Consider the following 12,967-nt stretch of genomic DNA (forward strand, 5'->3'; position numbering starts at 1 on the left):
GTGTGGTGCCAGGACAACAACCTCTCCCTCAACGTCAGTAAGACAAAGGAGCTGATCGTGGACTACAGTAAACAGAGGGCCGAGCACGCCCATTGTAAATATGGTATTGGCACTGACCCTGGAACTGATCCTGCATATATCTTACTTACTTACTTTCTCGTGTTCATCTTATTTCTATTTCTCATGTGTTTTTGTTGTAGACTTTTTACTTGATAGTACTACTGCATTGTTGGGATAGAGCCAGCAAGAAATGCATTTCACAGTACTAGTGCACTTGACAATAACAACTTGATATGTGAGTAAGGTCGTGTTCAGTTAGGCACACAACAATAACAAAACGCTCCTTTTCCTTTTACTGTTTCAAAACTTTGTGCTATGTACGGTGTGGTGCCTAACTGAATACAACCCAGATAACACCAGTGTGTCAAGTTTACAGAGCCCAGAGTCTAAGTTTACAGAGCCTCGAGTCTAAGTTTACAGAGCCCCGAGTCTAAGTTTACAGAGCCCCGAGTCTAAGTTTACAGAGCCCCGAGTCTAAGTTTACAGAGCCCCGAGTCTAAGTTTACAGAGCCCCGAGTCTAAGTTTACAGAGCCCCGAGTCTAAGTTTACAGAGCCCCGAGTCTAAGTTTACAGAGCCCAGAGTCTAAGTTTACAGAGCCCCGAGTCTAAGTTTACAGAGCCCCGAGTCTAAGTTTACAGAGCCCCGAGTCTAAGTTTACAGAGCCCCGAGTCTAAGTTTAGGGAGCTGTGCCGTGTGTAAAGTGTACAGTCAGAGCAGTGTAAAGTGTGTTCAGTTTCAACTCACAGGGTCGGTGCACATGGCCCTGAAGTGAGAGGCGAGAGCCAGGAAGGCCAGAGTATTGAACACAGTCCCGTTGACTAAGCTATAGGTCAGGTTTTTAGAAGGCAACAGCATGACGAAGAGCACTACAAATTCAGCATAGAACACCAACATCCAAGTGATGAACCCACACACGATGCCACACGCGTCCCTGAATGAATGGATGAAATAATTGTATTAAGACACATTTCAAAAACAGTGTTGCCTCAGCTATTTGAGTTTTAAAAAATACATACATTCAAATACATACTTAATTATCTTTAATGAAGTCAGCTGACTCATTTCCACTGTGGTGCTCGTTATCACTAGGTGGGCAGATAGAATAGACAGCCTGGGCAAGATGTTCTGTGCACTGAGCACTTCAAAAGGCACTTCACATTCAATACAACTGGAAAATACAGACAGTGTAGGTCTATACACAATCACCTAGACTAGACCAGGTCAGTAATCCAGTGATCTACCATGACCTCCCATTACAAAGGCTTAGGGTTGAAAAATGATATACAGTGGTGTGAAAAAGTGTTTGCCCCCTTGCTGATTTGTTATTTGTTTGCATGTTTGTCACACTTAAATGTTTCAGATCATCAAACTAATTTAAATATTAGTCAAAGATAACACAAGTAAACACAAAATGCAGTTTTGAAATGAAGGTTGTTATTATTATTAAGGGAAAACAAAATCCAAACCCACATGGCCCTGTGTGAAAAAGTGTTTGCCCCCCCCTGTTATAACACAACTCAACTGTGGTTTATCACACCTGAGTTCAATTCCTCTAGCCACACCCAGGCCTGATTACTGCCACACCTGTTCTCAATCAAGGAATATCTTAAATAGGACCTGCCTGACAAAGTGAAGTAGACCAAAAGATCCTCAAAATCTAGACATCATGCCGAGATCCAAATAAATTCAGGAACAAATGAGAAAGAAAGTAATTGAGATCCATCAGTCTGGAAAATTTTATAAAACCATTTCTAAAGCTTTGGGACTCCAGCGAACCACAGTGAGAGCCGTTATCCACAAATGGCAAAAACATGGAACAGTGGTGAACCTTCCCAGGAGTGGCCGGCCGACCAAAATTACCCCAAGAGCGCAGCGACGACTCATCCAAGAGGTCACAAAAGACCCCACAACAACATCCAAAGAGCTGCAGGCCTCACTTGCCTCAGTTAAGGTCAGTGTTCATGACTCCACCATAAGAAAGAGACTGGGCAAAAATGGCCTGCATGGCAGAGTTCCAAGACGAAAACCACCGCTGAGCAAAAATAACATTAAGGCTCGTCCCATTTTTGCCAGAAAACATCTTGATGATCCCCAAGACCTTTGGGAAAATACACCTTTTTGGAAGGTGTGTGTCCCATTACATCTGGCGTAAAAGTAACACCGCATTTCAGAAAAAGAACATCATACCAACAGTAAAATATGGTGGTGGTAGTGTGATGGTCTGGGCTTGTTTTGCTGCTTCAGGACCTGGAAGACTTGCTGTGATAAATGGAACCATGAATTCGGCTGTCTACCAAAAAATTCTGAAGGAGAATGTCCGGCCATTTGTTCGTGACCTCAAGCTGAAGCGAACTTGGGTTCTGCAGCAGGACAATGATCCAAAACACATCAGCAAGTCCACCTCTGAATGGCTGAAGAAAAACAAAATGAAGATAGAACACCAACAGATGAACCACTGCGCCACTCCTGAGTGGCGCAGTGGTCTACGGCACTGCATCGCAGTGCTAACTGTGCCACTAGAGATCCTGGTTCGAATCCAGGCTCTGTCGCAGCCGGCCGCGACCGGGAGACTCATGGGCGGCGCACAATTGGCCCAGCGTCGTCCAGGGTAGGGGAGGGAATGGCCGGCAAGGATGTAGCTCAGTTGATAGAGCATGGCGTTTGCAACGCCAGGGTTGTGGGTTCGATTCCCACGGGGGGCCAGTATAAAAAAATTATATGTATTCACTAACTGTAAGTCGCTCTGGATAGGAGCGTCTGCTAAATGACTAAAATGTAAATGTAAAATGTAAGATTTTGGAGTGGCCTAGTCAAATTCCTGACCTGAATCCTATGTTCCATGTGGGTTTGGATTTCGTTTTCCCTTAATAATAACAACCTTCATTTCAAAACTGCATTTTGTGTTTACTTGTGTTATCTTTTTGTTTGATGATCTGAAACATTTAAGTGTGACAAACATGCAAACAAATAAGAAATCAGGAAGGGGGCAAACACTTTTTATATAGGAAGGGGGCAAACACCACTGTATATATATTTTTTAAATAGCCAAAATTCCCAGGTTTTCTGGAAGATTCCTGGAATTAGGTTGAAATAAGCAGGAAATTCAGGAATCCTCCAACCGGGATTTCTGGAAAACTTGGCAATTTTGGGAAAGTTACCAGAATTGTGCAACCCCTAACAGATTTTTCTACCCATTCAATGCATGCTAACGCGAAGGTCTAGCAACCCAAAACATTGCGCGTTCGAACCACATGGACACCTTTGGTTCCCGTGTGGCTCAGTTGGTAGAGCAAGCCGCTTGCAACACCAGGGTTGTGGGTTTGAGTCCCACGGGGGACCAGTATGAAAAAGTATGTACTCACTACTATAAATCGCTCTGGATAAGAGCATCTGCTAAAATGACTAAAATGTAAATATAACTACCTGATAAACCACATGCTGCTGGAGGTGTGCTGGGAGACAGGGACACACTGCTGCTCAGTCTGCAGGCAGGGAGCCTGCCTCTCCACGTCCCTACACCTGAAGAAGAACATGTTATTAACTCATACCAGATGGAAATGTCTTCTGCTGTACCAAATAGATGGGTCTTTCTAGAAGTAATGGGGCCAATGTGTGGCCTTGGGATTAAAATGTCTAAATGGTTTGAAACTAAAATAAAAAGGGTTTTATTGCAGTTCCACATGTGTACTTAGAGGAATAAAAGTTCATATGCTAATCATCCCATAACTCCACATACACAACAACATAGCTCTAGGACTATACATCCTTTAAGCAGGGTTCATACAGACATCAGCAAGTCAAATTCAAGGACTTCTTAAAGCACTTCATTGTAATTTTCAAGGACCTCAATGTTATACAATTGTATAACTTACATAATTGTACATATAGGGCCTAATATAGATTTTTTTTTAAGTTGGCCATTACCACTAAGAATAATGAATTGTTTTGTGTTAATATTTTATAATTTAAGTGAGAATAAGGTGGACAATGCCTGACTAAATAGACTGGCTGCATGGTGATTTTTCTGTAGTCTGTGTGGCCGACGCAGCCACACATAATAAAGCCATGAATAGCGGTACCATTAATCTCACCATTTGAATATCACCATCGCTGTTTTTAACCATTACAAAGTGACCAAAAAAACTGGTTCCTTTTTTAAATGGAAAGATTTGTATGGAAAGCCAAGCTGAAGCCAACAGATGTTGTGGTCCTTATAATAACCACATGGTTTTACCGCAACACCCTTCCATTGAAGCGGTGGGAAACAAAGTGGCCACATCTCACACAAAAACTGATCAAAAATGAAATCAGCTAATAAATTGGCTACAATAATTACAAGGACTTTTCAAGCACAAAATTGAGGAAATGTCTGATTTTAAAGGCAAGGCCTATTCCATAAATCGAATTTCTGAGCTCCAAGTTGAAGTAGGCTACTTCAAGCCCCTAGTATTGTTTAAAATTGCAGGTGTAACATGGAAACCAAAATGTATTTCATGTTACTTCATTACCAGATCATATTGTGAAGAAGCTCACTAGGCTATGTCATGTGAATATCCAGAATAATTCATAGGAATAGTGTTGGGTGTTGCACAATAGTCTATCCTACACAATTGCGCACAGTAGACTGTGTCCAATCCGAGGCACAAAAACATATGAAAACATGAACTCATTACCTTAATGCTTTCTCTGTTAAATCTAACGAGACCCTGCTCTAAATCAAGCAGACAACAGATGATTAATTCACTAGGGATATTAGATCTAATGTGGATCCAGGCACAACTCTTCACCGGTGTAACGAATGAGACACCAAATATTCTTCACATTCCTCATGAACACCTTTTTTTCCAACACTTGGGCTGTTGTTGCATCGCATGTGCTATCACAACAGCTATTCATCACTTGACTAGACATTCGGAAAATTCCTTCCTGGATCAGATGACGTGTGAAAATATCAGGCATAACTAACCAGTAACAAGTACTATGCATAATTATTGAAGAACCAACTTAATGACAGTATCGATTTAGGTTTTAAGTATGAAGCTAAGGTGACTCTTTCGGTTAGAAGCATTCGATTTTGCAATCGCATACATAATTTTGGATTTGTGTGCCCATGAAAACTGTTTTCACCCCGTAACACAAGGAGACACTAAATGTTACTTATTTACACCGCATTTCTGAGATCACTATACTTAAAAAAAAGTCCAACAGCTAGATCCAGGATTCTTACAGGGTTCAAGTTCAATGTCTAATTTAACTGATTAATACTTAATATATGTTATAACAACAACTTGCACTGCCATAAATGCAAGGACAGAAAAGTAATGTTTTATGTCACACAATTTTGGACAAATCCATCAAGACAACAACCATGATAAAGGGTTAACCAACTCATTCATTTTATTGAATATAGCTATGATTCCCACTTATATCTTAATGTAACGACATGAAAACAATTGGCAGATTATTATCAATGACTGATCAACAGCTGTAACAAGTTGTCCAGTGTAGGAAATCCTCACTGGTACACTAGTTTCTAGAAAGACCCACATGCACTCAGGCCCTGCAGTCACACAAACACACCTGTGCACCGGGCTCTTCATCTTACAGACTCAGGCTGGGGCTGCCTCACCGTCACCGCATGCTGTGGGCAGAAAGGGAAGAAGAAGAAGAAGAGGTACGACTGTGAGCAAATGGTGGCACATTCAGTAAACATACAGGAGCAAGGTTTCAGTAGAGATAGAATAGTGTATACTGTAACGCTGTATATTTCAGTAGAGATAACTGTAACGCTGTATATTTCAGTAGAGATAGACTACTGTATACTGTAACGCTGTACATTTCAGTAGAGCTAGACTACTGTATACTGTAACGCTGTACATTTAAGTAGAGCTAGACTACTGTATACTGTAACAGTACATTTCAGTAGAGATAGAACATGGTATACTGTAACGCTGTACATTTCAGTAGAGATTGAATACTGTAACACTGTATATTTCAGTAAAGATTGAATAGAGATACTGTATGCGGCTTTGTTAGCTGCATACAGTGCCTTCAAAAAGTATTCATACCCCCTTGACTTATTCCACATTTTGTTACGTTACAGCCTGAATTCAAAATGGATAACATTATTTTTCACCCATCTACACACACAGTATCCCATAATGACAAAGTCAAAACATGTTCTTACAAATTTTTGCACATTTATTGATAATGAAATATCTCATTTACATACGTATTCACCCCCCTGAGTCAATACATGTTAGAATCCCCTTTGGCAGCGATTACAGCTGTGAGTCTTTCTGGGTAAGTCTCTAAGAGCTTTGCACACCTGGATTGTACAATACTTGCACATTCTTTTTTAAATTCTTCAAGTTCTGTCAAGTTGGTTGTTGATCATTGCTAGACAGCCATTTTCAAGTCTTGCCATAGATTTTCAAGCCAATTTAAGTCAAAACTGTAACTAGGCCACTCAGGAACATTCAATGATGTCGTGGTAAGCAACTCCAGTGTATATTTGGCCTTGTGTTTTAGGTTAATGTCCTGCTGAAAGGTGAATTTGTCACCCAGTGTCTGTTAGAAAGCAGATTGAACTAAGTTTTCCTCTAGGATTTTGCCTGTGCTTAGCTCCATTCCATTTCTATTTATTCTTTAAAAAAAACTCCCTAGTATTTGTCGATGACAAGCATACCCATAACATAATGCAGCCACTACGGTACTATGCTTGAAAATATGGAGTGTGGTACTCAGTAATGTGTCATATTGGATTTGCCCCAAAAACAACACTTTGTATTCAGGACAAAAAGTGAATTGCTTTGCCACATTTTTTGCAGTATTACTTTAGTGCCTTGTTGTAAACAGGATGCATGTTTTGGAAGATGTTTTATTCCGTACAGGCTTCCTTCTTTTCACTCTGTCAATTAGGTTGGTATTGTGGAGTAAATACAATGTCGTTGATCCATCCTCAGTTTTCTCCTATCACAGCCATTAAACTCAGTAACTGTTTTAAAGTCACTACATACCAATACGTACGCTACGGTCACAAGACGCAGGCCTCCTAATTGTCCCTAGAATTTCTAAGCAAACAGCGGGAGGCAGGGCTTTCTCCTATAGATCTCCATTTTTATGGAACAGTCTGCCTACCCATGTGAGAGACGCAGACTCGGTCTCAACCTTTAAGTCTTTACTGAAGACTTATCTCTTCAGTAGGTCATATGATTGAGTGTAGTCTGGCCCAGGAGTGTGAAGGTGAACGGAAAGGCTCTGGAGCAACGAACAGCCCTTGCTGTCTCTGCCGGGCCGGTTCCCCTCTCCACTGGGGTTCTCTGCCTCTAACCCTGTTGCAGGGGCTGAGTCACTGGCTTGCTGGTGCTCTTTCATGCCGTCCCTGGGAGGGGTGCGTCACTTGAGTGGGTTGAGTTACTGACGTGATCTTCCTGTCTGGGTTGGCGCCCCCCTTGGTTTGTGCTGTGGTGGAGACCTCTGTGGGCTATACTCGGCCTTGTCTCAGGATTGTAAGTTGGTGGTTGAGGATATCCCTCTAGTGGTGCGGGGGCTGTGCTTTGGCAGAGTGGGTGGGGTTATATCCTTCCTGTTTGGCCCTGTCCGGGGGTTTCTTCGGATGGGGCCACAGTGTCTCCGGACCGCTCCTGTCTCAGCCTCCAGTATTTATGCTGCAGTAGTTTATGTGTCGGGGGCTGGGGTTAGTTGGTTATACCTGGAGTACTTCTCCTGTCTTATCCAGTGTCCTGTGTGAATTTAAGTATGCTCTCTCTAATTCTCTCGTTCTCTCTTTCTCTCTGAGAACCTGAGCCCTAGGACCATACGTCAGGACTACCGGGCATGATGACACCTTGCTGTCCCCAGTCCGCCTGGCCTTGCTGCTATTCCAGTTTCAACTGTTCTGCCTGCGGTTACGAAACCCCTACCTGTCCCAGACCTGCTGTTTTCAACTCTTAATGATCGGCTATGAAAAGCCAACTGAGAGACCTGAGCACCTAGGACCATACGTCGGGACTACCGGCCGTGGTGACTCCTTGCTGTCCCCAGTCCGCCTGGCCTTGCTGCTATTCCAGTTTCAACTGTTCTGCCTGCGGTTATGGAACCCCTACCTGTCCCAGACCTGCTGTTTTCAACTCTTAATGATCGGCTATGAAAAGCCAACTGAGATTTATTCCTGATTATTATTTGACCATGCTTGTCACTTATGAACATTTTTGAACATCTTGGCATGGTTCTGTTATAATCTTCACCCGGCACAGCCAGAAGAGGACTGGCCACCCCTCATAGCCTGGTTCCTCTCTAGGTTTCTTCCTAGGTTTTGGCCTTTCTAGGGAGTTTTTCCTAGCCACCGTGCTTCTACACCTGCATTACTAGCTGTTTGGGGTTTTAGGCTGGGTTTCTGTACAGCACTTCGAGATATTAGCTGATGTAAGAAGGGCTATATAAAATAAAATTGATTGATTGATTGACTATTGGTCTCATGGTGAAATCCCTGAGCGGTTTCCTTCCTCTCCGGCAACTGAGTTAGGAAGGACGCCTGTATCTTTGTAGTGGATGGGTGTATTGATACACCATCCAAAGTGTAATTAATAACTTCACCATGCTCAAAGGGATATTTAATGTCTGTTTTTTGTTTTTTTACCCATCTACCAATACGTGCCCTTCTTTGCAAGGCATTGGAAAACCTCCCTGGTCTTTGTGGTTGAATCAGTGATTGAAATTCACTGCTTGACTGAGGGACCTTACAGATAATTGCATGTGTGGGGTACAGAGATGAGGAAGTCATTCAAAAAGCATGTTAAACACTACTATTGAACACAAAGTGAGTCCATGCAACTTATGTGACTTGTTAAGTACATTTTTACTCCTGAACTTATTTAGGCTTGTCATAACAAAGGGGTTGAAAACTGACTCAAGACATTTCAGCTTTTAAAAAACAGAATTCGACTGCCATTATGTGTGTATGCCAGTGCCACAACATCTCAATTTAATCCATTTTAAATTCAGGCTGTAACAACAAAATGTGGAAAAAGTCAAGGGGTGTGAATACTTTCTGAAGGCACTGTACATGCACTATCTACAGTACCTAATGTCAATCCAACCACTAGCCTAATTTTCTGGTAGTGTAAATATTGGAAACATTAGCCTACACGGAAAATCTTCCAGAAAACAAAACAAGCGATCCATGAGAACAGAAATAGGTTGTTCTGTGTGTCAGATATCCACTCATGCGTCCAGAGCACGCAATCACCACATGGCAAAATACTGTATGCAGCAGAGCAGTGTTTGTCCACATCCCAAATGGCACCTCATTCCCTATATAGTGCACTACTTTTGTCCAGAGCTCTGTGGACTCTGGTCAAAAATAGTGCACTACATTGGGAATAGGATGCCATTTGGGACGTACCTGCTGACTCAGTACTATCAAGGCTCTATGTGAACTGAAGTACTGCTGAGCTGTCTGAGCATTACCCCTCACTGTGATGCCAATGACAAAATTCGACCTGAGGATAACCTGAGGACAGACCACACCAGGACATCCGGAGTTCTGTGTCATTTTCTGACGAAATATCGTGCCTGCTAGTTACCTAATAAGACAACTTCTTTATACCAACATACCGCATTAGCTGCGCACACACACACCTGTGACTAAATCACTGGAGGTGATGGTGAAAAACCAGAGCAAGGGCATCACTGCCGCAACACATTGTAGCTGGCTGGCCTGTGCAGAATGTCCCACGACTCTCCCACCCACATTTAACCATCATACTGCTAAAAGATGCGACAGTTTGCTGGAAAGGCGAACTAGCCACTAGTGCGCCAGTAGCTAACGTTACACGCCAGCTGCTTTGCAAGCTACGTTAATGTTTTTAACTAACTGGCTAGTTATGTGTGACATAGTTTGCGCTTTGCGGATCCTTGACTAGCGTAGCTAACGCGTTAGATAGCTATGTAAACAGACAGCTTGCCATTTACCATTGTCATTTAACTACATATCAGCTAATATTAACTAACAGCTGGTAGCTAATCGTGTAAACAAATAATACTGGCTGTAGTTAGTTAATTAGTTAGCCATCTCACTACCAGGCTGGCTAGCTGAAAATGCGAGGTAGCTAACGTTAGCTTACCTAGAGAGCCAACGTTTGCTAGTAGCTAATTTACCTGTCTTCACATTGATTTGCCACGCTGCTAGACTCCAGGAACGAACCTTCTTCAAATGATCTGAAAACAAACTATGGTAGATCACCTAAATCTCGTACAAATAGGCAGGAATGACTTCTGCTGAATCCCGCAGCCCTCATCAAGCCGAACCCTAGCTGAGGAACGCTCACCACCGGTCTCTTACGTCGAGGCGGAGTTTACTTTTGATGACTGGTCGCGAGATTTGCTAGCGACAACATCGAGTCACCATCAGTCGATTCTTGTAAAAATGTCCATTCTGAAAACGCTTACCTGTACCTATGTTTGTCCTTTACAACTGTGGTCCTTCCGCGGGGTGCTGAAATTGATACTTTCAACAAAAACTTTTATCGAATACAACCACCGACTTTTTCCCCATTAGTGTTGCTCATACTACATACGCTGAAATTCAAGTGGCACATGCACATTCACGCTGAGTTGAGCTACACAAATGAGGAAAAAGTCGGTGGTTGTATTCGATAAACGTTTTTATTAAAAGTATACATTTCAGCACCGCAATTGTACAGGACAAACATATTGTAATGACCTGACTAGATCATAAAAGAACAACTGTCCAGACAGAGGATTGAGTTTACGAATGGACGGTTTATTAAACCAACTTTACACAGGCTACTGTTTGGCCGTAGCCCACGCCAAATAAATGAAAGATAACCCACAAGCCAATCGCGACCTTCTCTTGTGAAGCCCAGACGTAAAAAGAGAGAGAACAAAGGCTAAACCTGGTCTTAACTTCCAATGCTCCATCCCCCTGCCCAACCCCCCTCCACGCCACTCCGCCAACCGCCAGGATGCCCGGCATCAGAACATTCCAGGCATTCCCGTGAATGGCAGATAGCAGGTTGATTGACATGTCGGACCCCGCGAACACTGGGTACTGGTAGGTACAACACAACCATCTACTAGCCTAACACATAACACACAGCTGTCTGTGCGGGTCGCTACAATATGTACCACTAAGCGTTTTCAGAATTGACATTTTTACAAGAATCGACAGATTTTGACTCAATGTTGTTGCTAGCAAATCTCGCAACCAGTTATCAAAACTAAACTCCGCCACAATTTAAAAGAACCCAGTTGAGCGTTCCTCAGCTACCGGAAACAACTTCTTCTTCGTCTTTAAATTGTATTTGCGGATCGCATCCAACTAAGAGGTGAATATAAGCCACCTACTGTACTGGAGTGTGAGGCCGGTCACAACCTCCCTTTACTGTACATCTATACGAAAAGGGAAGACATATTGCCCTACCAACTAACCTTACATCCATTAAAAACCTCACCACTATTCCACCCTATCTGATCCTACAGATGGGAGGACAGGACACTATCGTTCAACACACCTTGTAACTCCTCTGCAGTAAAATCTCATACATACAGTGGGGGAAAAAAAGTATTTAGTCAGCCACCAATTGTGCAAGTTCTCCTACTTAAAAAGATGAGAGAGGCCTGTAATTTTCATCATAGGTACACGTCAACTATGACAGACAAAAATGAGAGAATAAAAATCCAGAAAATCACATTGTAGGATTTTTTATGAATTTATTTGCAAATTATGGTGGAAAATAAGTATTTGGTCAATAACAAAAGTTTCTCAATACTTTGTTATATACCCTTTGTTGGCAATGACACAGGTCAAACGTTTTCTGTAAGTCTTCACAAGGTTTTCACACACTGTTGCTGGTATTTTGGCCCATTCCTCCATGCAGATCTCCTCTAGAGCAGTGATGTTTTGGGGCTGTCGCTGGGCAACACAGACTTTCAACTCCCTCCAAAGATTTTCTATGGGGTTGAGATCTGGAGACTGGCTAGGCCACTCCAGGACCTTGAAATGCTTCTTACGAAGCCACTCCTTCGTTGCCCAGGCGGTGTGTTTGGGATCATTGTCATGCTGAAAGACCCAGCCACGTTTCATCTTCAATGCCCTTGCTGATGGAAGGAGGTTTTCACTCAAAATCTCACGATACATGGACCCATTCATTCTTTCCTTTACACGGATCAGTCGTCCTGGTCCCTTTGCAGAAAAACAGCCCCAAAGCATGATGTTTCCACCCCCATGCTTCACAGTAGGTATGGTGTTCTTTGGATGCAACTCAGCATTCTTTGTCCTCCAAACACGACGAGTTGAGTTTTTACCAAAAAGTTCTATTTTGGTTTCATCTGACCATATGACATTCTCCTATCCTCTTCTGGATCATCCAAATGCACTCTAGCAAACTTCAGACGGGCCTGGACATGTACTGGCTTAAGCAGGGGGACACGTCTGGCACTGCAGGATTTGAGTCCCTGGCGGTGTAGTGTGTTACTGATGGTAGGCTTTGTTACTTTGGTCCCAGCTCTCTGCAGGTCATTCACTAGGTCCCCCCGTGTGGTTCTGGGATTTTTGCTCACCGTTCTTGTGATCATTTTGACCCCACAGGGTGAGATCTTGCGTGGAGCCCCAGATCGAGGGAGATTATCAGTGGTCTTGTATGTCTTCCATTTCCTAATAATTGCTCCCACAGTTGATTTCTTAAAACCAAGCTGCTTACCTATTGCAGATTCAGTCTTCCCAGCCTGGTGCAGGTCTACAATTTTGTTTCTGGTTTCCTTTGACAGCTCTTTGGTCTTGGCCATAGTGGAGTTTGGAGTGTGACTGTTTGAGGTTGTGGACAGGTGTCTTTTATACTGATAACAAGTTCAAACAGGTGCCATTAATACAAGTAACGAGT

The 12,967-nt window shown here is 42.8% G+C and overlaps 1 protein-coding gene across 3 annotated transcripts in view; it reads right to left on the reverse strand.

Moving 5' to 3' along the window:
• LOC121556721 (palmitoyltransferase ZDHHC3-A-like) overlaps positions 1-10,849 on the reverse strand; it is a 30,166-nt gene extending 19,317 nt beyond the window's left edge. The window contains exons 1-5 of one of the 3 annotated variants that reach the window (XM_041870605.2): positions 10,394-10,849; positions 10,224-10,283; positions 5,643-5,703; positions 3,486-3,581; positions 807-993 (exon numbers count right to left, since the gene is read on the reverse strand). In XM_041870605.2, coding sequence (XP_041726539.1) covers positions 807-993; positions 3,486-3,581; positions 5,643-5,662 — 303 coding nt within the window. In that variant the 5' untranslated portion in view covers positions 5,663-5,703; positions 10,224-10,283; positions 10,394-10,849. Of the gene's footprint in view, positions 1-806; positions 994-3,485; positions 3,582-5,642; positions 5,704-10,223 lie in introns of all 3 variants that reach the window. The other 2 variants (XM_041870606.2, XM_041870607.1) reach the window with 2 other exon arrangements.
• Between the last annotated feature and the right edge of the window lie 2,118 nt (positions 10,850-12,967).

This window comes from Coregonus clupeaformis, unplaced genomic scaffold, assembly GCF_020615455.1.
Source record: "Coregonus clupeaformis isolate EN_2021a unplaced genomic scaffold, ASM2061545v1 scaf0380, whole genome shotgun sequence".
NCBI lineage: Eukaryota > Metazoa > Chordata > Actinopteri > Salmoniformes > Salmonidae > Coregonus > Coregonus clupeaformis.